The 24,619-nt window shown below is 37.8% G+C and overlaps 1 protein-coding gene across 4 annotated transcripts in view; it reads right to left on the bottom strand.

Moving 5' to 3' along the window:
• Window positions 1-24,619, bottom strand: part of ARSB (arylsulfatase B) — a 77,596-nt gene that overhangs the window by 37,233 nt on the left and 15,744 nt on the right. For all 4 annotated transcript variants that reach the window (XR_010426912.1, XM_064642651.1, XM_064642652.1 and 1 more), the window contains exons 5-6: window positions 9,001-9,244; window positions 1,146-1,216 (exon numbers count right to left, since the gene is read on the bottom strand). Coding sequence is in view for 3 of the 4 variants with exons in the window: in XM_064642651.1 (XP_064498721.1) it covers window positions 1,146-1,216; window positions 9,001-9,244 (315 nt within the window). In the remaining variant the exon portion in view is untranslated. The remainder of the gene's footprint in view (window positions 1-1,145; window positions 1,217-9,000; window positions 9,245-24,619) is intronic.

Genomic DNA, 24,619 nt, shown 5'->3' with positions numbered 1-24,619 from the left:
ATTCTGGTGACATTTCCAAAGAGCTCAGGGTTCTGAAAACCTCTGCTTGTCCCACTTCTGTTTACACCAGGAATTTGTCTACTTAAACACTTCTGCTGAGCTCAACATAAGCCATTCCCACAGGGAAAAGATAGTCTCTGATGTATGCCCGAGAACACCACGTCAGGACATAACAACACTTAGGAATGCTACTGAGCATACTCACTGAGCATTCTTTGAAGGGAAATTGGAGTAGCTACAACTTAATTCAATCCCTATGTAGGAATTATCTGCAGTAGTGCTGCCCAGTCAGCACTAGGTAGGCACAATGTTGCTCCTTCTCAGAAAAGCATAGCAGAACCAGATGTGCATTGCAAAACGCCACCTTACCCCTTTCCATCCAGTTATTGCAGCACAATGTGTATTTGCCTTGCTGGCAACACATCACTGTCTCATTGCTCTACTTTTCCTCTGCCTGGATTTACTTCTTTATTTAATGAAATACAGAAATGCTATAAAAACACTGGAAAGGACCTGTTCCAATGTTCTGTATGAAAAAAATGTCTGCCTCAAAAGTCTGTAGTCCTTAGCAAACTAATAATGTTGAATCATAAAACAGATGGTGCTTACAGAGCTATAGAATTAGCAAACTTCAGCTCCAATTCACGTGATCGTGGCACTGAAGATCCAACCCACGTGATTATGGAACAAATGCAATCACAAGGCTTGGAACTTCTCAGCTTCTCGCAAACTGAAGTTTTCCATTTGCAAGGTCATATTATATAGCTCTATCAAGATGCATTAGGGTGAGCAGTTCATTTGGAACACTGAAGAGAGGGTTTGGAAGGGGTTTTTGGCAGTGTGCCTCCCTGTGCACCTCAGGCACACGGCTGCTCCTCAACCTTTCCATGTCCCAAAGTACTTTATTCATTAGTCATCAGGGTTTCAGAGCTCTCTGAAGTAGGAAGTGCATGTTGGTCATGATTAAGTACTCACAGCATCGGGGGACGATGTTTCTCTATTTTAAGCTATTTGCTTAAAAGCAAAAGACAGCCTACTGTATTTTGTTCCACCTAGAAGGAAATACTTCACTTACAGAAAACAAGAAGTGTTCAGAAGATAAACTGTATGTTTAATAAATCCTGAGCAATCAATAGCATACTCACATGGGGAGTCATCCACAAACATCGGGTCTATGTTGTGCAGCAGTTCCAATCTGGGAGAAGGTCTTCCTTCACTAAGAGAGATTTCAAAAGGAAATATTAACTTCCTACTAGAGCTCATTAAGATTCTGGCTTTTTCTCATCCTAATAGAGAGTGAGCTCCCATCTGTAAATTAAATACTATCAACTTTAATCTGAATGCTCTTTTCCAGCCTAGTAGAAACAGCTTTTGCCCTTATAAGTTTCCCCTAATTTCATTGGTGTTTATGGGGATTATTCATAAGTTTACAGAGCAGAGAAGTGGCCCTACCAAAGCACAGTTTTACAAAAATCAGCTTTAAGAATCAAATTTCACAGCATAAGCTGGCATGGCATTTGCTATGTTCTCTGCATACCTGAACTAGCGCTGAAAGCGTTTTGGCTGGGTGCCTCAAAAAACACCACAGGCATCACTATCCCACAAAAAAACCCACCTTTGATTTGTAATTGATCTCACAAGGATTATTTAGATACTCTGAACCTTCTCGAAAAAAAAAATCATCCTTTTTCTAGCCATTGGCTACAAAGAGATGGTGTGGAATAAGCCTCTGAACTTACCCACAAATTTTCTTAGTTAAGTGGAAAAAAAAAATTTACTCCTTATAAAGGGCAGCATGAGTAGGAAGACATAACTAGAAAGAACCTTGGCAACATCAAGACACAACAATATTTTATTATTTGATAGTGAACCTAAACACATCCTTTTAGAAATTTCCAAATAATTTAAACTGTTTGTTTTCATTATGGAGCTTCACTTAAGACACAAAAATTCAACCAGGGCCCCTAAGTTGCTTGACATTAAGAATAAAAATGTCAGGTAATATAAACCTTAGTTGAGAGCTAAAAAATTACAATTATTTTAATACATAAAATATATAGTTAAACAATATTTACCTGTAATTTAAAATTTTCAGTAACAAATAATTAAAATTAATATTGTTCTATTGCATTTCTAAAACCATTTCTGGATGCTACACATCTTGAATAAGTACAAAACTAACATGGAGAATTGAATGAAAGATCAAATGTGTTCAGATAATACACTATTATAATTAATATAGAAGAAGTATAATAATTAAGCTACAGTGTTAGTAATTCAATGTATAGAAACTGCCACAAAAATATTTTTCCCAAAATGTGAGTGAAAGGTTAATTCCACCACCACACACCTCCCTAATATCTACAGTAGTCACAGTCTTAACTAAGGAACACCTGGCCTTATTTAAACAAATTTTATCTTAAATTTAATAAACTCTTAACTGTGTCTGTGTGCTCCACTGACAGCTGTTTCCAAGTGTGCCTTTTGCCATCTGTTTATAGGTAACAGTAACATGAACCAGTTAGCACAACTTACACTAGGATGTGAATTTATAGCGTGTCATTGACTCTGCAGTAACTGCCCGGGAAGATATTCTTATTTTGCAGTTTCTGAGCTGGATCTACATTTCTCAGTATACTGTAAAACCACCAGAGTCATGCTAAGTAATTCAGTATCTTCCACCAGAGACAAATACAGAATAATGAAGTAACTTCCTCCTATTTACTTCTCATCTTTATACATTCAATATTCATACTGTACCATTCAGTATTCACACAGTGTTGTGTGACCAGCAGGTTGAGGGAGGTAATTCTCCTCCTCTACTCTGCTCTGGTGAGATCCTATCTGGAGCACTGCATCCAGCTCTGGGGTCCTCAGCACAGGAAAGACATGGACCTGTTGGAGAGAGTCCATAGGAGGCCACAAAAGTGATCAGAGGGCTGGAGCATCTCTCCTATGAGGAAAGGCTAAAGCGAGCTGGGGTTGTTCAGCCTGGAGAAGAGAAGGCTCCGGAGAGACCTTACTGCAGCCTCAGTAGATGAGGAGGGCCTACAAGAAAGATGGGGACAGACTTTTTATCAGGACCTGTTGTGACAGGATAAGGGGTAATGGTTTAACACTGAAGAAGGGTTGGTTTAGATTGGATATAAGGAAGAAATTTTTTACGATGATGGTAGTGAAACACTGGTACAGGCTGCCCAGGGAGGTAGCAGATGATTTATCCCTGGGGCACATTTAAGGTCAAGTGAACAGGGCTCTGAGCAACCTAATCTAACTGAAGATGTCCCTGTCCATGGCAGGGGCATTGAATTAGATGACCTTTCAACCCAACTTGTTCTACAATTCCATATGAGTCTATGATTATATCAACTATATTTACAGTGTTCAAGCAGACTTGTATTACTATCATATCATTAATTTCCTTCATAACTTTTAATGTGGACAGTGCATATTATACACTAAACATGGCTATTAACATTATTGTACAGGTGGTAGAACACAAAAAATAAAGATTACACCTGCATTAATTTAAGTTTTTCATGCTGCAGTTGTCATTTTTATGGAATCCATTTTTGTTCTGGGATAGAATAATGGCATTAGTAACTTGGAAATGTGATTTATATATAATCATGAGATATACTCCCTGAAGCTTATGGCATTCCTGCAATAAGCTCTGTAGCATTTTTAAGTGATACTGAACTTATAACCAGCACATATTATTCCTAAAACAACATCCAGAGAAAAGAATTTGGCACTGTATGTTGAAGAAAGCACCTGTCTGACAGCAAAAGACATCAGGAAGACAGAAACAACATTCTGGGGACAAAAAGTAGGGAATTTACACATGTAACAGAGGTCCCTTTCCCTATGCCTAAACTCTGTCCTCCTTCCCACTTACAAAACTCCACACACAGACTCTACTACAGATTCACTTTGGCAGATGTTCTGCAAGGACATTTTGCACCAGGAATATAGTCTAGCCAACACAGCTACAATAACAAAGAAACAAAATTCCCTAGGGAAACCTGCCTTTCTGTTTTAGTAACTGCCAGTGTAACCATATCTTACAATGCTCTAATTTTAGAATGTTTATTTTTAGACTTCAATATTTTAATACCTCATCCCTCTCCCTAAAAATAAGGAACTTTTTATTTTGTCTGGGTATTATTCTACCATGTCTGATGGTATAATAATTAAGACACGTCTTAATTATTTAAGCAGTTAAAAGCTACTGTTTTCCAAAACAGTCCTCTAGGTAAGAACAGCATACACTGTAATTTCAGCATTGGTATGATAATCAGACAGTTTATGTTGAGAACATTGCTTTATCTTCTCATTTGCAAAGTTTTTAAAATTTATAGAAAGATCTGTTATTCCTTAGTGAATGCGAACAAATATCTACATGCAATCTTTCTCTTTTGTTGTTGTTAAACATGTCCTTGGGAAGGAATGCAAGGTTTTTCAGGGTAAATACGTTTATCTCGCACAAAAACATCCTCAGTGTCACCCTGCAAAATCTCAGCCTTTATAACCTTGTCATATTTCTCTGGGTCATATCTGTAATGCTTTCATAAAATAAATATATTTCAGATATGCTGGAAATAAACATTACTCTCAGCTTTCGATGCTCTATCTTCAGCATTAATTTATACCAAAACAATGAAAGTTTTTTTCAAACAGGTGTTTAATTCCAAAAATGAATGTAACCATTTAGTACACAAGAATTCAAACTGATCTTTCTTCATTTACTTCACCTAATCAATTCTGATATTTCCAATACTACACAAATGTAAAATTGAAACTTGCCCTGCAAAATATGTAAAACTTGAAAGCCTATGCTCACTAACAAGCTTTTACAAAATAAGTTATTTTTACAGTATTTTATCCTGAATCTCTCATGTGCTATCATACTGCTTTACGCGCTCTACCATTTACTTTTCCATTTTTATGTTAATGCAAAATAAAATACTTTTTCTGAGCATGGACATGCTAGATATTCAGTACTGAAAATCAAGATATATATTAAAAAAATTGTCAACCAATGCAAATTTTTACATAAGGAAAACTATTTTGCCTAGTATCTCAATTTCAATAGAGCAGCAAACATCTGGAGAACAGATGTTTCTTAGAAATGCAAGTGCCTTTTGAGATACTTGCTTGGAAATACACAGTACAGTTTAGATTCCTTGACTAGTTGCATTTTAGAACTGGTTTTCGTATTCTCAATTACTACTTTTGTAAAATATATTATTGATATTATCACCGTATTTTCAGAAATAATTTGTAACATGACATGATTTTAGAGGTGCTAGATATATTGCAGTGTTAACCATGATAATCTAAGGCATTAGAAAAGGGGAATCTACTATGATTTATGTAAAAGGTTTATACCTGAGACTGGAAAGATTTGGTAGCTATCCAAAAATAGGTTGACACAGTGATACTATCCTAAGTTATTTTCAAAAAGAAGTTAGAGACATTAGAGAAGAAGTTAAATTTCATTTCAAAGGTAGTTGAAGAAAAACAAAAATTATGAAGCACTAGTCCAAAGATGCGTTTCAACAGGATTTTGCACAAAGTAGTCCAAGATTGGTAGAGTTGGAGAAAGACTGGGAAGGTCTGTGTGTGGAGACAACAGCATGAACACATAGCAGGGAAAGGGCCTCGTTACAGCCCATGTTAATGACAATCCAGACTAGCACATTAGCAAGACTGCAATACATCTGAGCAGTTCCACAGGGACATCTGGAGACGAAACAGTGATGGCCCCTGGGGACTCACAGAGGTGGAGCAGAACATAGAAGCAGCATCAAAAGGATTCAAACAGGCACAACCAGACCTGTGCATGGTACCCAGCCTAAGAACAACACAGAAGCAACTTGAAGGACTTCACAGCTGGCATGCCCAGACCTTTCCACCATAACAACAGAAGCTGGATCCAACATCTGTTCACAAGCATCATGAAGGTGGGATGCCAGGTGGATGGCTTGAAATCCTCTGCCCCAGTGCCTGGTTGCTGGGCAGACTTCTCACACACACACACACATCTCTTGGCGAGTAAGACTGTCAGGCTGTGAGAGTGCAGCAAAACCTGCCTTTTTTCAGTTTCTATTTTAAATGAAATCACATTCCTCTTCTATTATGTCTCTCACTGATACAGTGTTGAAGCAGTATTTCCTACACTAATGGGTCAGCAGATTGATTTGGAAAGAGCAGACAAGCTTTTGAGTACAAATCTCTGTCAAAGAGCTTTTAAGTAGCATGCAAAGTTTTAATGAGGTGTTCAAACAGTGAGAACACAAACATTGTGCTTCCTCAGTTTCATGCGTTGTCTGAAAGCAACTTAGAGCATAGCTTTCTAAAAAGAATGCAAAAGGAGGTATTTTTGTCCTCAAAAAATGTGCTCCTGAACTTCATCTTTTCATGCTATTTCCTCCTAACCATTAAATTTCTTCTGGTTCTTTAAGTCAAAATTAAGTAGAGCAGGCATGAAATGAACAGTTAGGTATATATGTGATTCTCAGCACTTCTTTTTAGCACAAGAACTTAATATTAATCAATGTCATCTTAATGTGATTTGAAACACCAGTCATTTTAAGTCATGACAGAAAGTTAATTTTGGTCTAGCATTTCAGAATTTGTACTTAGGATTTAATGTTTTTGAGTTTAATTTCTGTGTTTTGTAGACATATTAATATTTCTATATTGTATTAAATTTATAAATATTTATTTACAGTGGTATAGTATTTTATTACAAATTATTACATTATATTATTTTCTATTGTTACATAAATAGCATGTTAAGAACACATCCTTTAAATACTGATCATTAACAGACAGATATCACTGAAATAGATTCAATATTTTTGTGACTTCTGAGAATACCTGCACTGTCTCATATATTGTTTTGAATATCTAAATCAAGGTTCCAAATTTATGATCTTTTTCTTTTGAACACACACATAAGAAACAGTAGGCTCAGGATTAAAGTACCCTCTCCACCCAGGAAAGATTCACAAGAAGCATGTGCATTTATTTATACTAGACTGGACTGAAAAAAACCCCACAGATGTAACATGGTGAGTGGCTATCAATTTCCTTTTTTCAAATGAGTTAGGATCTTAGCAAATTATAATTTCACTCATTATTAGCCACCTAGTCCAAAAAAAGCAATATATTTGAACTTTCCATCAGATGCCACGAAAAGGGCGCTGTGCCTTCATTGTTTGCTATCCAATATTCAAGTGACCTTTTGAGTTATGATCATGAAATTTAATACACTCATTTATCCTGATTACATGGGAAAATCACGTGAAATTTGACATTTTGGCTGCAAGGTCAGCCAAAGACCAGCCTAACAATTAAAAACCCTGACTTTTTACCTGTCCAGACAGAGGCCCTCTACTGATAGAACTAAAACCATGGGGGGAGGGGTCACCTGTTCCCTACAGCAGTGCCAGTAAATATTGCATTCATTCCCTTTACAAAGACATAAGACTCAAATGTCAGTAGGGTGCTGGCACAGCAGTACCTATCCTTCCCAACATATAACTCTCCTGCTGAAGTAATCTGACCTGAGAAGATCGGTCCATTGCAAAGAATACCTAGTTGAAACAGAACCTGAAGTGGACAGGAATTCCACTGGTAGCCGGAAGAAAAGCCTACGGTTTAGGTGTACCCTGGATCTTGCTGATGTTAAGTTTTCCCATAGGAACACTGACAAGTAAAACATTTTTCTTTTTCTGGTTGGATGGGAGTCTCCATTCCTTCCTGGCAGTTAATGGTCCCTGGCCTCAATCATACATATCGTTATCTTCTTCCTCTTGGAAGACAGCCATACAATACACCTATTTTAGTAGAATAAAAGAACACTGAAATAAAAGAAAGGCTTTGAAAGATGAAGGACTGACTGAACATAAGTCTTGACTGAAGATACTGCAAAGAGTAACACCAGAGTTTCTTTTGATAGTTTGTTCCCAGGGCAAAAAATCTTTACCAGTTCATGTCTATTTAATTTATTCTTTACATTCTATTATTCTCCTTGCTCTGCAGAGCTCAAGGCTTCAGTAATTAGCACATACTCACATGTGCCCAGAGCTCCCACTATCCAGCATTTGTGATACCACTTTTATTAATCTTTTCCAAAGGAAAAATGTATGGGATTTAACTCATTTTTCTTTTAATGCCCAGAAGAGTCCATTATGTGAAATAATGGGGTTTCGGATATCCCAGTTAATCTCACCAGCATGAGAGGTGCACAGAGTCAGAGAGAGCCCAGTAAAAGTAGTTTGGTCACAGTGTCTACCCAGCTGGAGCTGTACTGGCTCTTCTCTCCAGTCATCTAAGCATATCTGCACTGTGCTTCTGAGCATTCCAGCTTGCTAGAATCAGTCACAGAATCATGACCCCTCAGGAACCAGGTCAATTCTACTTTTGTACTTGATCTCACACACTTTCTGAGCTACTGGACAACATGATACAGGCCTATGCAAATGGTTACACTTTGAGCAGTAGTAGGCCCTGTACTAAGCTAAAAAACCATCAAAGTGGAATCTGTGTTCAGTGAGTTAAATGTCTGCATAGATTTTTTTACATGTCCAATTTCTGATGCATGCTACAGAGACACCCAACTGGGCTCTGTAGAGAGCAGGTCTTGGTCCATAAAATTTACTTATATTACATGCTGCGCAAAATAAGTTAACATACTTAAGGATCACAGAGTGTTCTTGATAAAGTATACCATGCTTATGCGCTGTTGTGTTTATACTGAAAAATTCAAAATATCAAGTTAAAGCTGTATGGAGGCTTTGTATCTGTGACCAGGATTAATTTGCAACCTGGATAATTCCCTCGCAGACAGCACAATTAACTGCACTTATACCTTCCCTTTATTTAGGGAAAGGAACACATAATATTTCCCTCCTAGTTCCAGTTCTGTTTTCTGGGCTGATTAAACTCTTATACCAGAATGCTGACTTGGTGATTTGACATGCAAGTTACCTGATAGCTTTCCAAACATCAAAGCCATCCAAGGGCTTAGTGCCATTGGTATGTCCTCCAGCAAGGTGCACCAGTGTTGGCAGCCAGTCAGAGATATGGATGAGTTCATGACTTTCTACACCTTTTCGTTTCAGCAAAGGACTTGCAACAAAGCCTACTCCTCTTACTCCTCCTTCCCAGAGGGTCCATTTTCTCCCTCTCAGTGGCCAGTTATTCCCACCTGCCAAAGTCTGTCCTCCATTATCTGAAAAACAGGAATGAAAAATGGAATTCCTGGTAAGAAAGAAAAAGAACAATCCTCCCCACAACACTTACTCATCTACTGAACAAATATTTTCACTATACAGGCCAATCATGAGAGTACTTGGATAGTGCTGTTAAGTCTTCATGTAACATGTCACACATTCAGAGCAAGTAACAAGCATGTTAGTTAACACTTACAAATTACTACAATGAAAAGCTATTGCTAGGCAGAAACAATACCATACCACAAGACAATGATTTAGAAAGACTCCGCTGTGAGCAACTTCTGACCATGATTCAAAGTACTTTTAGGAACCCAAAGCTGCCAGAATCAAAGATTTAAAAAATTTAGTTCCAACTAATTTAAAGACCACAAGAAGATTTGCTGTCAATGCCATCATTAGACTCAGTATACTCTGGTTTCCAAAGTCGTATAATACGCTTAGAATGGAAACCTCTTATTGCAGTCTCAGGACTGTACTCATACTCCTAGTTTAGAAGCATTTTTTTCCCCTAGATTTTTAGGCAGCACATTGATTTGTAATGTCAGACAAAACAGAGAGTCTCTCAGGCAGAGGGAGATAGCCCTGACAAAATGAGTTGAAACTAGTTAAAATAGTTAAGTGATTCCAAAATATACCGAATTTATTGTCTGGTGAGAATAACATATAAGATGGTTACAGAAAAAGTTGCATCGTGACTACAGTAAATCAGAAATATCTACGTGAATTAGAGATAGCTCATGGAACACTTCTTTTAACTGTCTCTGACCAAACTTCCACACTTAGAATAAAATCCAGATTCTTGAAGTTAAGAGAATTAAGGATTCTTTGAAGTTACTTTTAGTTCTGCTGTACAGTTCTGTTCTTGTTCTTGTTCTTGTTCAAACCTATTGTAATGTTCTCAGAAGAGTCATTGCTGGCAACTCTTTTAAGCATAATTTTCCTGTATTTTAATGAGATAAAATTTCCAATAGTAATTGTTGAACTGACATTCAGTGTAATTTGACATGTTCATATTGTATTTTCTGATTAAAAACCAGGAATTCGAGGGAAGAAACATGAAGTACATATCCAAGACCTTACAGAAGAACTTCACTGTAACCACAATAAAATTATCTCCCTTCTGGTTCATTAATTAAGACCAATTAAACCCCCACTGAACATCTTTCTACTGCACACAGGAGACCATATTTGTCCTACTAAGGAACAAATTAGATGTCTCTGTGAAGATTTTGAAAGGCGGAAGCCTAAGCTAAATTAAGCACTTGGTAAATAGAGAACAATTTGAAAAGTGTGAAGTGTTCTGTGGCCCAATTAGCTTCCAGTAGGGTTGCCCGTGTGTCCTGCACTCTTGGGTTAAAAATAAAAGAATTCAGAGCTCTACCAATACTTCTCACACAACAGCATTGAGCTCTGAGAACTTAAAGAAGTTGCCAATTACAATTAAAACAAACAAACAAACAAAACCCCAAACAAACAAACAAACAAAAAAAACACAAAAAAAAACCCCATACCAGTTTCAACAATTCCTTCTACTTGTAATATAAACAGGAATTCTTGTCAGGGATACTCATGGGACAGAGCTTTCAGCAGATTTTAATCTTTGGTGGCCTTAGAATAAAAGGCAACTTATCTACACTGTATTAGAACACATACAGTGTAGATACAGTTTGAACATACAGTGGGATCAGAACTTAGGTATGCTAAATACCTTATCTGTATCACAGACTACTTCCTGTCTGTTTAACAGCAGCACATCACGTGAGGGGTTTTTTTATTCCTGATTATCAGCGACAGAGTGGCAAGGAAATTCCTCCAGAATTCATGCTCAAGTGCCACTCCCTGCCTAATTTCTTGACTGAGTTATCACAAAAGTGTTGTAGGGGGAAAAGGATGGTTTCTGTTTTGATTACTGAAGTTTGTTTCCTTTCCAGGTAGGCAGAACAGAACTGATGTGTCACTGGCAGTTTATACATTAGTGGCTCCTTCCACATGGTCTGAACTGTTATCGAGGACTTCAAATATCAACAATTTGTTAAAGAGGAGTTGGTTACACAGTAGTGAAAGACCATAATGGAGTCTGTATTCTTCATGGCTGGGCTTCGCGAACGAAGATTTGGGAAGGGCTCTACCCACGTTTGTCGCAAGCACGTTGGTGGCTAAAAAGGCCAATACGAGACAGGCATGTCCGATTGCAAAAGGCACAGCAGAAAGACTCCTTAGGTGGTATATTCTGCAAGGCATGATTCTTTCTGCATTGCCTTTTCTCCTCAAGGGTGATCTTGCGTGCTTTCTCAAAGGAAGCAGCAGAGTTATAGATGGTGTGTCTCCAGGCCTCCCAATTTGAGACCAGAGTAGACCAGTTATGGTGATCAATATGGCCAAGGCTGAGATGTTGTTTCAGGGAGTCCTTGTATCTTCTCTTCGGGGCTCCTCTCTTGCAGCAGCCGGTGGCAAGTTCATCATAAAGCAGGATCTTAGGGAAGCGGTCGTCCTTCATCCTGGAGATGTGCCCTGCCCAACGCAGCTGTGTTCTCCGTAACATGGCCTCTATACTTGTGACTGCTGCTTGTTCTAGAACAGATGTGTTGGCCACATAATCTGACCAGTGGATGTTTAGGATTGTACGGAGACAGCATTGATGGAAGCGTTCTAAGAGATGCAGGTGGTGGCGGTAGATGACCCATGATTCGGATCCATATAAGAGTGGAGTCTGTATTGATAAAATATTAAACTAACCACTAAACAATCAGGATGGAGAGGGAATAAACAAGAAGCCACTGATTGCATGGAGTATAGACATGGCAGAAAGGCAGGCATGAACAACCACTACAGGACTGTAATGGGTGTTCTTCTCAGTCTAACTTACAAGAGTATGTCTGGACATCAAGAGACAGAATGGGTACCGGCTGTGTACGTGTCATGGATAAACCATGTTCAGATATCTTTCCTCTAAGATAGAGCTGTAGGTGTAGATAAGTGATGCTAAAAGTTTGCATGGATTCAGAATGCCATTGGATGAAAAGATGAAAAAATAATTTATAGTTCTTACATGAAAATATATCACCTCAGACTCAGGAATTTCTTCAGCCACAAACTGATGAAGATCTGAACGTTTTCACAAAACTTCTGGTGAAAGGCCCAAATGATTAGCCCCAGTACTCTTTCCTAGATATGTGCTACCAGGCATTGCCATAGTGAGGAGGTGCTTGGCTAGACAAATCCTTCATCTGTGGAAGTACAGCCATTCATTTATGTTCCCAAATAAGTTAATTGTCACTAACTCCTTACACTATTTTAGCAAAGTATTTCAGATATGAAACAAACTCCAAAGTCCATATGGAAACTCCTACTAGTTTAAAACACACACTTAGGTATGAGACAAATGGGATCATTGTTCCTTCATGTTCTACACTGGCTTCACATCCAACTCAAAATCCATTTCAAAACAATATTTTCCGAATGATTTATCATCCATTTTTGCAATTGTTTCTCTCCATGACTCATCCTAATACTTTATCTCAGAAGACAGTCTCCAGAGCAAAGCTTTTGGAATCAAGCTACCCACAGCTAGTAGCCTTGGTTTGCCTATTATTAAAGCTTCAGCCTTGCTACTTCAGCTAAAAACACAAACCTCCCCCCCGAGCATGATACTTAATTATTCTCTCCCTCCTGGAGACAAACATCAAATGTGATTTTCATTAAAAATACTGAAATAGTTTGGAAAATGTAGTGAGCAGATGCTTCCTATCTGTAAGAATCATTTTTGTAACTACATCTATATAATTTAGACTGCATTAGTACCCACAAGATACTACAGGAATAAAAAAATTCATAAAACTAACCAGCTCTTGTCCCTAACGAAAATTATGAAAGGGAAGAGAATAAGGCTATACTTAGAAATTATGTTACTTGGCATAAGCATTACCTAGCTAATTTATGAAGCTTTGTTTGCTCTCTTGAATGGAAGGATTGCACATTTTTAAAGAGCTTTGTTGCTTGTTGGCTGGCTTGCTTTGGTAGATGTTTAGCTACCTTTATTTTCTCACAGTATTAACCACTCTTATTTATTATTATATATATACATAAGACTCTTATGTGTTACTTTAAGGAGGGGGTACTGACATGCTTTATTTCCATTCTGACAGAATTTTCCTCTACAAGCTGAAATTTGAGACAGCAAAAGAGAACTCTGGGGAGAGACAATCTCACTGATAGAAGAAGGAGCCAAAACAGAGTTTGTAGCAGGCATTACCACCATGAACAAAAAAATGCACACAAGACTATGCAGGGTAAATGGCAAAACAACAGAATAAAAGAGAGCAACAGAAGCATCCTGGCCTTTAAAAGGTAGTTTCCATCAATGCTGAATCAACATCAATCTCATTGATCGCAAACAACTCTGTGTAATCATAAACAACATCTGCAATAAATACTTTTGAGGTCAGGAACTGGTCAGAAGAACCCCTAGGTACAAAATCCAAGCTCATCTCTAATATTATTATCCTTTGCCAATTTACATAAGTTATAGAATCATAGAATGTTAAGGGAGTTGGAATGGACCCTAAATATCACCTAGTCCCAACCCTCACTGCCATGGGCAGGGACACCTCCCACCAGACTAGGTTGCTCAAGGCTAGGTTTGGGGCATCCACAACCTCCCTGGGCAACCTGTTACAGTGTCTCACCACTCTCATGTAAAAAATTTCATCTTAATATCTAAGCTAAATTTCCCTTCTTTCCATCTATTCCCATTACTCCTTGTCCTATCACTACAGTTCCTGACAAAGAGTCCCTCTCTGCCTCCCCTGTAGGCTCCATTCAGATACTGGAAGGTTGCTATGAGGTCTCCATGCAATCTCCTCTTCTCCAGGATGAACAGTCCCAACTTTCTCAGCCTGTCTTCAGATGTTTCAGTCCTCTTATCTACTTTGTGGCACTCCGGACTTGCTACAAGAGTTCCCTGTCCTTCTTATGCTGGGGACACCAGAAATGTACACAGTACTCTGGGTGGTATCTCACAAGTGCAGAGCAGAGGGGGAGAATCACCTCCTTCCACCTGCTGGCCCCACTCCTTTTCAGGCAGCCCAGGATTCAGTTGGCTGTCTGGGCTACAAGTGTAATTCTATTTTTATTCTGTGTTGTCCTTCAGTACCCAAGGAACAGGAACCTAATATAAACTGAACGTACCATCACACACACAAAAAATTATCACACTGAATACTTTTACTGGAACTGAAGCTAACAAAATCAGTAGTTCTGAAGCTCCCCTTAAACCAATGCTGTGCTTCTAAATCCAAAACACCTCCACATTTCCTGTTAGTTTCTCCATTTAAATGTATCTGTGGGACATCCTGACAAAATAGATTGACATGAAACTCTTCAGAAGAAATAACTTTTGTCTTCAAAATAGTCATTCACAGTACCTTAACCTCTTGAATACTTTTTAAAGTACTGGCAAAGTTGATCCTCTGTAAATATCATGCACTGCTATAACAAAACTAAAGTTTTGAAGTAAGAACTTCTGTCATCTGTTTTAATTAAAATACCTGCGAAAAAATTAACTGTTTTTCTTCTAACTCTAGCAATTACTCAAATATGCCTTCAAGAAAAACATTGTTTCTTAAAGGACTATTTCTACATTCTTTCATACTTCTATTTACATTTAATCACTTTCTCATTCATCTTAAAGTCCATACAACATTGTTCACATTAAGACATTTTAATGGAGTGAGTTGAAACAACAGAAGTACATAGTACCTCCATCCCAAAAGAATCTGGGTGAAAATAGGACATATTTCCCACACAGAAAATATAATCTATTCTCAAAAAGCAGGTGACTGTCTTTCAAACTACTGTGATTTTCATATTAAAAATAATGAAGAGGAAAGGTTCTTTTTAAAAAATTATTTAATAAAAACCTTTCAGCATAAGAAAAATAAATGCAAAATAAAGCTTGTGTGTCTTGAATATATAGTATACCTTTAAAAATAAAGGCAAATATTTTCTTCTCACAAACATCTGCTTTTGTAATTAATATTTATTGTCATACACATGAGAAACGGTTTAATTTGTTAAATCTGTAATTTCTAAACTGTAAAAGATGTTTTGCAGGAGTTTTAAAAGGAATCAATAAACAAAACTAAACAGAGAGGCCCTTCTGTTTCTCCCAAACACTTCTCTGAAGAGCTGCCAGCTGCCACTTTGACTAGCACAGTGTATACATGCAGTGATGTGGGATGTATGTAATTAGTAAGCAGTTCAATGATTAAGAGTTCTTTAAAGAGGAGATGGACAATAAAAAACAGCAATAAAAGAATTCTGAGAGCAGTAACTAATGAAGCATGGATTGAAGTTTTCAGATGGACTCACTGTTTTACAGAATTACCCTGGAACTGAAGCTGTACAGTCTGCTTTGTACTACGAAGATAACCCACATTGGCAATAGATACTAAAAATTACGGAGAAAGCTTCATTTGGGATTTGTACCTCATTAGATAGTGGAAAACCAAAAAAATGGAAAAGTGTTGACTTAAGAATGAACTCTGACAAATGTCCTCCTCAGGATCATAAATATCTTTTGCCTGTGCACATTCCTTGCCATGTCCACAGTGGTTACTGAACTCAGGGGCAATATGAATAGCATTAATAGATTTGCTAACACTTCGAGCATCAGAGCTCACTCCTCTGAGAAATTCAGTTTAAACTGATCAATGGGCTTGAAATTTACTGCTGGGAGGACAAATTAAATAGAAACAAGACTGCAATATTGTATAAGGCCAGTTCTCTAAGAATGTAAGCTTAATTTCGCCTAGTTGTATGCACAAAAGAACTGTTATTGTCTATGTAGTGGAACGAAAAACATTAAAAAAGCTATAAAGAAGCCTTTATGTTTTACTTTTTGGATGGTGAGAAAAACACTGTAATAAGAGTTTCCAAAGACCAGTTAAGTACAGTATGGCCAACACCCTAACTTCTCCACCGTGTGGACAAGTGGCCCAAGCAACTTCCTTCCTGCAGCTTCTACTCCCTGCACATTCTATCTTAGCAGCTTCTGATTGTGACATTGCCTCACATCAATGGTCTAGAATAAAGGTACTATTTTCTCTGCAAATAGGCCAGAAACTGTCTTTATTTAAAGATCTTCCTCACTGCTTTTTTGTCAACTCTTAGGGCTTAAGTGTGTCAATTAAAATTTTTCTTTTGCCTTTTTTTTCCCAAAAGAAACACTGTGCTCCTTGCAGAGGACCAGGCCTCGTTTCAATTACACTATAGAAAAGTGATTTTTTTTTTTAACAGAGCATACTATTTTTTAATCCCTGGTGACCACTCAGGTAACTGCATTCTTCTTTCAACCACAACTGAGCTACACACCACAGTCCCATTGACGTGTCTGGCAAATTGTTCTAGACAAGCTCCTCAGAGAGGGATTCCTGGAATTTCTCCACAGAGTCTTCCAGGACTGTATTTGGTGCTGTTACTAAGCAGTTTTCACTCCAGCATTTCTTTTCAGTCTTTATATATTTTTAGTTCAAATAATAGGAGGCTACCCATAGCCTTCTCACCAAAAAAAAATCACTCTCTAACACCATTTACTGTGCAAATTGTGTTAGACAGCGAGAATACCTCATAAACGTACGCACGGTTTACATAAACTATCCTTAACTTCTATTTATTTTAAACCTTCCGTTCTGTGACAATGATAAAAGTGCATCTAAGTTTGTGTTACATATTATACAACCTGGATTACAGTATCACAACTGTAATCCTAAGTATGTGTCCTAATTATCATGGCAAGTTTAACAACTGGTTTCAGCATTTGTAGAACAAAGAGTGATCTAAGAATATGGAAAATCTTTATGACAATAACTCTAGAAAATACAGCAGGAATTAATACTTCCTACAAGAAAAATAACTGCCTTAAGAGAAAAAAATATCTTTCAGCACAGCAATCCAAGGGGTTAAGTATTTCTGAACTGTTTTGCACTGTATATGTCTCAAAGCAGAACAAATTCTTCGTAAATAAACTTCAGCATTCAGTAACAGAAGCCAAAAACTGCTTGATACCACACATACAAAATTAAACATGCAAAATACTTTATGCAAATGAAGTTTATTAATTTAAATACTTCCCTTGGATACCTACATTCATTTTTTAAAATAGCTGTCAAAAGTTTAATACATCTGCATGTATATAACTCATATATCCACAGAGCAGAAAATAACCAGCCAAGATTTACCAGCCAGGAATCAGTCAAAAAATAAAAAAAAAAGGAGGGAGAAAAAAATCAAGGGCTGTGTACCAAGAAAGTCTTTGACTATGCAAGCACTTTTTTATCCTATTCAGAACCCAGCACAAAGAAATTATATGACATAGTACATCTGCAAAGGCAAAGTAAGAAGAAAACTTGACTTTAAGTATCTAGGATTATAAATACAATTAGATATTACAACTCAATTCACTATCTGTTTATCATGTACTCGCAATATCTATAACCAACCATTAGAGTCTTTAAATATCTAATATAGCACTTCTGGTTCCTGTTTACCAACACCCACATGTCCTTTTTTCCTGAAAACGGTTACAAAACACTTGCCAAATATTCCTACTGTATCTACAGTACTTTTCAAAACCAACACTGGCATGCCCTAGCTCTTTTTCTCTGTTTCCACCTGTACTTAAACTCTTTTTTTTTTTTTTGAATTGATGAATTTCTCTGAAGCTGCAAGAGAAAACTCCCATACCCTTTAATTTCTCCTCAAGGGCCCCTGCAGTAAGCTGATCTAGCACACATCTGTCTGATATGTAAACCATGCCAAGCTCTGTTTGAAAGCCTTGTCTAAAGCCACACAATATTTTTAAAGTGAGTACAGACCAGAAGAAAAAAACAGCTTCGGTTTATTTTATAATGCAGGGTATTTCAATATGTTACTCAATTAAAGCATCTTCAAAATAAGGAGAAAAAGGAACCTTTTAAACTTCTGTTAATGAAACTAAAGGCTGCTAACATCCTATAGTCATCAACTAGATGTAATCTAGCATGAAATACATGCACAAAGTGTGTGAAGGGGAAATACGGTCAATAATAACTCCTGTTCCGGTTTCTTGCTTCTGATTAATACATTATTGGCTTTATGAAGAAGAGGGTGGAACTAAAGTGGTTTCTCTTTGCTAAACAGACCAACAGAGTACCTCCTATATGCTCCCTCTTTGCATTTAAAATAAATAATTCTTGTAATTGTAACTCAGAAGAATGTTTAGTTTTCAAGTGCATCTGCCTTATCTCCCTACCAAACAGAAGAGATATGTCCATATGGTAGACAGTCACTAATAAAAGGAGGACTGGGTAAGACTGACATATGACTGCAAGTACGCTGGGAAGAACTGAATTTCAAGCATTAAATTTTCTAAGTGCAGACACTGTCCAATAGCTGGCAGCACCTAGGTGGTTTTATTCAGTAAAAACATTCGGAAGTTTATTTTGAATACATTTGGGTTTCTTTCTCTGCTCCTGGAAGCAGTGTGACTCTCTTAGAACAAACCTAGTGCTGTAATCCAAAAAATATTATGGATCTAATTAGAAGGCATATTTATAGCAGCTTTTAGAGCAAAAAAAGCAGGAAGTCAGGCCACTGTTACTGTGCCTACAGACACTCTGTATAAGCAGCAATCAGCCAAAACCAATGCATCTATACTTTCAGTTGTATGGAAAATACCTGACCTCAGACCTGCTAGTTTTATATTTTAGGCTGCAGTTGTAAGGTAAGAAGACAGGGTCTGATCCCAACTGTGAAGAGAGGAGCTGGTGGGAAACTAGTTTTACATTTACTGATAATCAGAGTGATATACAAGAAAAGATGTCCCTGACTTCACATGCAGCAGAGGCTTTAAGGTGCGCATGGCCTGCAAGGAGGCTGACAGCCTTAGAAGATCCTTATTTCACTCTTCTCCATTGTCATTTGATGGGGAGGGAAAAAATGACTACTTTGACCTAACCCTCTTTTTGTTTCCTTTTAAAAAGAAAAAAAAAAACCACCAAAAAACCCCCAACCAATGAAAAAAAACAACAAAAACCAACCCAAACCCAAAAAACAGAAAACCACTTCCAGGGATGCGAAGCTGCCAAACCTTAGAATTACATGCAACCAGCAGAGACAAATGACCTAATATACAGGCATTAAAGCCTCAGGGTTCTTCCCAGAACTCACGTTTTCCATCCTAATATCCTATACGCCCTCTTTCCTGAAGTTTACTTGAGCTGAGGCTGCTCCAATTGCTTTCTGTCACTTCTCTGGCACACAATAAACAGAGCAATCTGGAGTTCATTTAAGTAGTTTAGCACATCAGGATACAGCTGGGAAAGGTTTTGGGAGAAAGGCTGGGGAGAAAGAAGAGGGCTGCACGCAGTCCAACCAAGGCTACGCACAAGAAGGCAGTGCAGATGTGCACCTTCCAACACCACTGCCTGCAGACAGGGAAAACTGCCCCATGATGAAACTCTCCAACCAGCCCAGGAACAGGAGAAGCTTCAGTTTGGGAAATTAAGAAGTCTGCTCCAAACAGCAGGAGTGGCAGGGCTACTACTCTGCATAAGGAGTATTAGAGCTGATCCTAGGATATCCAGTACAGAATCACAGAATATATTGAGCTGAAAGGGACCCACAAGAATCATCAAGTTCAACCTTAGCCCTGCACAGGACCATCCCCAAGAGTCACACCATGTGCCTGAGAGTATCACCCAAACACTTCTTGAACTCTGTCAGGCTTGGTGCTGTGATCACTTCCCTGAGGGGCCTGTTCCAGTGCCCAAACACCCTCTGGGAGAAGATGACTTTTCCAATACCTAACCTAAACCTCCCCTGATACAACTTCAGCAGCAACCCAACTCCCCCTGTGTGTCTGTGACTTTCATATTTTACCATCTACAAGCTGGATCTTTTTTTTTCTTCTTTAGACATGTGCATTGGCTTTACACAGTGCAAGTGATGACTTGATTCCGGCAATTGGACAGATTTACATCTGTTTTTCACATCACTTTTGTTTGAGAGGAGTGACTTGAGTTTTTAATCACTTGGGGCCCTAGCTATACCCATAATATATTGACTCAATTCACTAGCAGAAAGAGATAGATACCTGCTGGCATAAAGATATAAAAAAAGGAAACAAAAGTCTTCAGTTATTACTTAGTACCGGAGACATTTGGAAAAAGTGCACTTTAGTAAGAAGTATGTGTCCCTAAGTTAGTTCTCACACCAAGCACAAAACCACAAAACCTGAAACTCTTCACTCTAAAAAGTAAAGAAAATAATATTCTTTATAACACTGGTCTTAGAGGTGAGATGAAAAAGGCTAATTGCTTTGTGATCTGTTTTAACTATTTTCTCTGCCATAGGCTACTTCATTCTCCTAGAAATTCAGATGAAACAAGACAGTTAAGTTAACTGGATAAGGTGAAAATGTATCAGTCTTGTATAGGTACATTCGGCATTGTCTAGGCCTCTCCCAACAGTCACCTCAGCTTTTGCTAAATGCAACCAAGCTTACAGGGGAGTTATTTGACAAGTTAATGTGGTGAGACAGAAACATAACTAATGAAGAGAAATGGAAGTTTACATAAATAATTTCTGTTCTCTTTAATAATAATCTAAGTAGTGTTTTTAACCAGTTTTCATAAATCTATTTTTCAGAAATGGATTATGTTTTCCAGGCAGGAAAATGGCAGATAACCTATTTGCTGAATGAGTGCTTTGGAGTAAGTTTATGTTTGTTATTTATTCCTTTAACATCTTTGCTTGGTTACAGGTAACAATGGCTGAATAACATACTGCTGAACCTAAGAAAAAGGATGTTAAGCCAGACAAAACTGAACCTATTTTCTCCAAATAAACAGTTATGCTTAATATTCTCCTCCTTCATTTGGTCACATCAAGTGACTGACAAGAAGGAACACTTGAAATTTTTAACTTATTAATGATTATTTTTTTCCAACTTTGTGATTTATTTTTTTCCCAGATACATGCCAAAACATGCCCTCTTCTAACTACTCCCATGTTTCAGTCTCTGCAATATGCCTGCAATAAGGTCACAGCAATTTCCTCTTGGCAAGATCCAACCTTTCTCCAATATCATCATCCTTGAACTTTCTGCCACTTTTGATCATATTTCCTGAATCCTGAAGTTGTGAAATCTCTCCTCTTGGCAACTATCTAGCTGTACAGACCACATTCAGTACTTAAATACACACTATAACTCTCAGAGATTTCAAAGGGGAGTTGTTCGTATGCACAACAGAAACAACTGCAGACTTCAAAGGAATAGCTGAATTGTATATTTTGCTCTTGGTGGGCATTATAGTTTTTATGGTTTTGCGCCTAATGATCATTCCCTAGAATGCTTACCCCGGAAACTCTGTCCTTTACAGGTTTTCCTTTTCCACTCCTTGAAGTGGGTAAGAAGCTGAAAAATCTACCTTGCACTAACAGATTCCTCTGCTCAAAGACAGCGTTTCACTATAAACAAAGCTTTAGTCCTGGATGGTCAAATGTTTCACCCATACTTCAGAAATAGGTTAATCCTTTCATTTTCAGAAGACATCTTGCCTTCTTTGCTGTGCAAATTTCTTATCTAATGTAATGATATTAAAATAATAAAGCACATCTGCTTTGTGATTCAACTTGTGCTTGCCAAATGAGTTTCTGCCCAATTGCTCGTCATCCCTGATGCCACCAACAGTCAGAATTTACCTTCTTCTCTGTATTACTGACCAAACCACTCAACCAATCCTCCCTCAGCCTGCTTAGTCCAAACTTGCATTAACAAAGGTCAGTGGGCTAGGTCACTGCAAATGAGGTAATGGTGGCACCTCGAGTGGTGAGCTCTCCCAGTCTCCACAGTTACAGTTCCAGTTTTATCTTCCTCATAAGGACTTCTGCCCTCATTAGTAACCACCACCTGACCCATACATGTGAGTCCAGAAGTCCCGTCTTCCTCATACTCCCACTTTAGCAGGGGAGTTACTAATTTTTCAAAAATCCAGCTTCAGGTTTCTCTCAGGATTATGGAATATGTGACCCATTAAATTAGTCAAGGTCTTCGGGTCCATGTTTTCCCGAAGCCTATCTCCTCATTTGCCTTAGGCTGCAGCAAGGCTCTGACTGTACTAATTTAAAGAATAGAGCTAATTAAAAGCTCTCAGATCACACAAGAGGTCAACAGTTCCTAAAACCGGCTGGTATCATTGCAAGTGTGCTCCATCAAAATTACTTGGTTTAATAAACTGAAACTACTGTAGCTATTAAAAACATTCAAGCTACCCAAGGTCACTTGAAGAGAATCACAGGAAGCCACATGCACTCCCTGAGCGCAGCTGAGAGACCCCAGGGGCAATCGCTTGTGAAAGGAGGCACCTGTGGGCAGAAAAATCCCCTAACCTTAGCCCCACACATCAGCATTGCTGTCTACAAAGTTATTCTTCCTCCTGAGGCATGCATTTTTCCTTTTATTTTTTTTTTTGCCATTGAATTCTTTCTGCTACCTTTGACTTTCTAATGAACTGTAACTGATGGTCAGCAGTAGTTTATCTCTCCCAGTCAATCTGAGCCATTTGTGGTCAGTAAAATGTAATTATTAAACTGTTTTAGACAAAAGCTTTGCTTTTTCAATCCACTGAAATCAGTGGAATACAGCCTGATGGCAGCAGAATATGAATTTATATCATTTGCAGTCACAACTGTAATGAGAAAAGCAATGGAAAAATGCACCTTTTTTTTTTAACCTCCATGAGTAATGGGAAAATTCTATTGAATGGAAGAATACTACTGAAAAAACTTGTGACTTAATAAAAAAAGCATGCATAGGATGCCATTCTTAATATTCACTTGTCACAAATGCTTATATGATTGCAAAACATGTTACATTGCTGCAGTGCAAATAGAAAGAAGTAGACTTAAAACAGACTTAAGGAGATACAACTATTAAAACTGTCATTAAATTCTGCATAGCACATGTCAGCATACTCTATTTCATTGCTAATTTGATAAAGTATATACTTGCAAGACACCAGAAGCAGTGCAGTGCTTCACTACATCCAGTTCTCTGCAGTGATCAGTAATAATCTTTTGCATATTCTAAACATGTAGATCATCTACAATACAAGAAGCCAGTAATGAAAAACCTGCACCACATTTGCTGCATTATTTGTTTTTATGTGTCATTGGCTAGAGCCATTTACTCTAAAATATAAGTGAAATCACTGCTGCAGATTTCTGGTTCTTCCCAACTAGTTCAAGCAACTCTGGAATCTTAATACAGCATTCAGGGTCAGCTCACTTCAATGTAGACAAAGCTCTGGCTGTACTTTAACCTGAGAAAACACAATTGGAGGTCAAAAGTAGGAGCAGGCACAGGCAGCATTCCACACAGCAGTAGTGCTCAAAGTTCAAATAAAACGTGAGGGTGTTCCTTCCTGCCTAAAGAGAAAAATAAAGATAGATGCTGTAGAGTGAGAGACAGATATTCCAGTCACAGGAGGCAATGAAGGTATCCAGAAACACAGATATTTCAAAACATAATAAAGAGGAACATATAGAGAAAGCAGAGGAACGATTAAGACTGAACTGTAAGGAACTCAAAAATACAAAGAAGGAACCTTTCAAAAGGAGGGGAAATTAGATTATTAGTTCCAGTATTAGTACAAAGAGAGAAAAGAAAACTGCAGGGGACACTGCAGTAAGAGCTCTCCAAGTCATTTTCACATCAGACATTTACACAATCTGATACATTCACCTGTGGCCAAATCTCAACATCCACTGACAACTAACATGCATACGGACTTCAGTGTTTCTTTTGGTATTTTTAACTCAAAAATCTGTAAAATGTATGGCTTCCTTGGCATTTGGAACACTTCCATTCTGACCCTCTAAGTAAAATCTGCTGGTTTTACTCTCTCACAAATTAAGGCAGAGAGGGAAAATCCTACTCTTTTAATGCATGCTAAAGTGAAATCACCCACAAATATAGATCTGTTATATTTTGCACATAACAATGACATGAAATAATGAAAAGTGAGAGAGAGCAAAGAATATGAAGGACAGTTGTGTAGAGCTTTTATTTCGGAGCTCTTAAATTCTTCTGTACAGTTTAGCCTAGGAGCATACTTCAGTTCTGGAGTATTCATAAATATACAGAACAGATGTACTAACCAAACCATAGTTTATATGAACATATATGAAAAAAATGAAAAAGCAGAGAAGGAAAACAGATCCAGAACATCTCAGCAGGGATTCAAGTAACCCTTTTCAGACACTACTTATTTGACTAAGGTGATCTTACAACACCTGCAACTTCTTCCAAATTCTTAAACCAGATCAGACAA

This window comes from Pseudopipra pipra, chromosome Z, assembly GCF_036250125.1.
Source record: "Pseudopipra pipra isolate bDixPip1 chromosome Z, bDixPip1.hap1, whole genome shotgun sequence".
Classification (NCBI taxonomy): Eukaryota; Metazoa; Chordata; class Aves; order Passeriformes; family Pipridae; genus Pseudopipra; species Pseudopipra pipra.
Note: the sequence above shows the minus strand (reverse complement) of the source record. Positions and strands in the feature narration are given on the sequence as shown.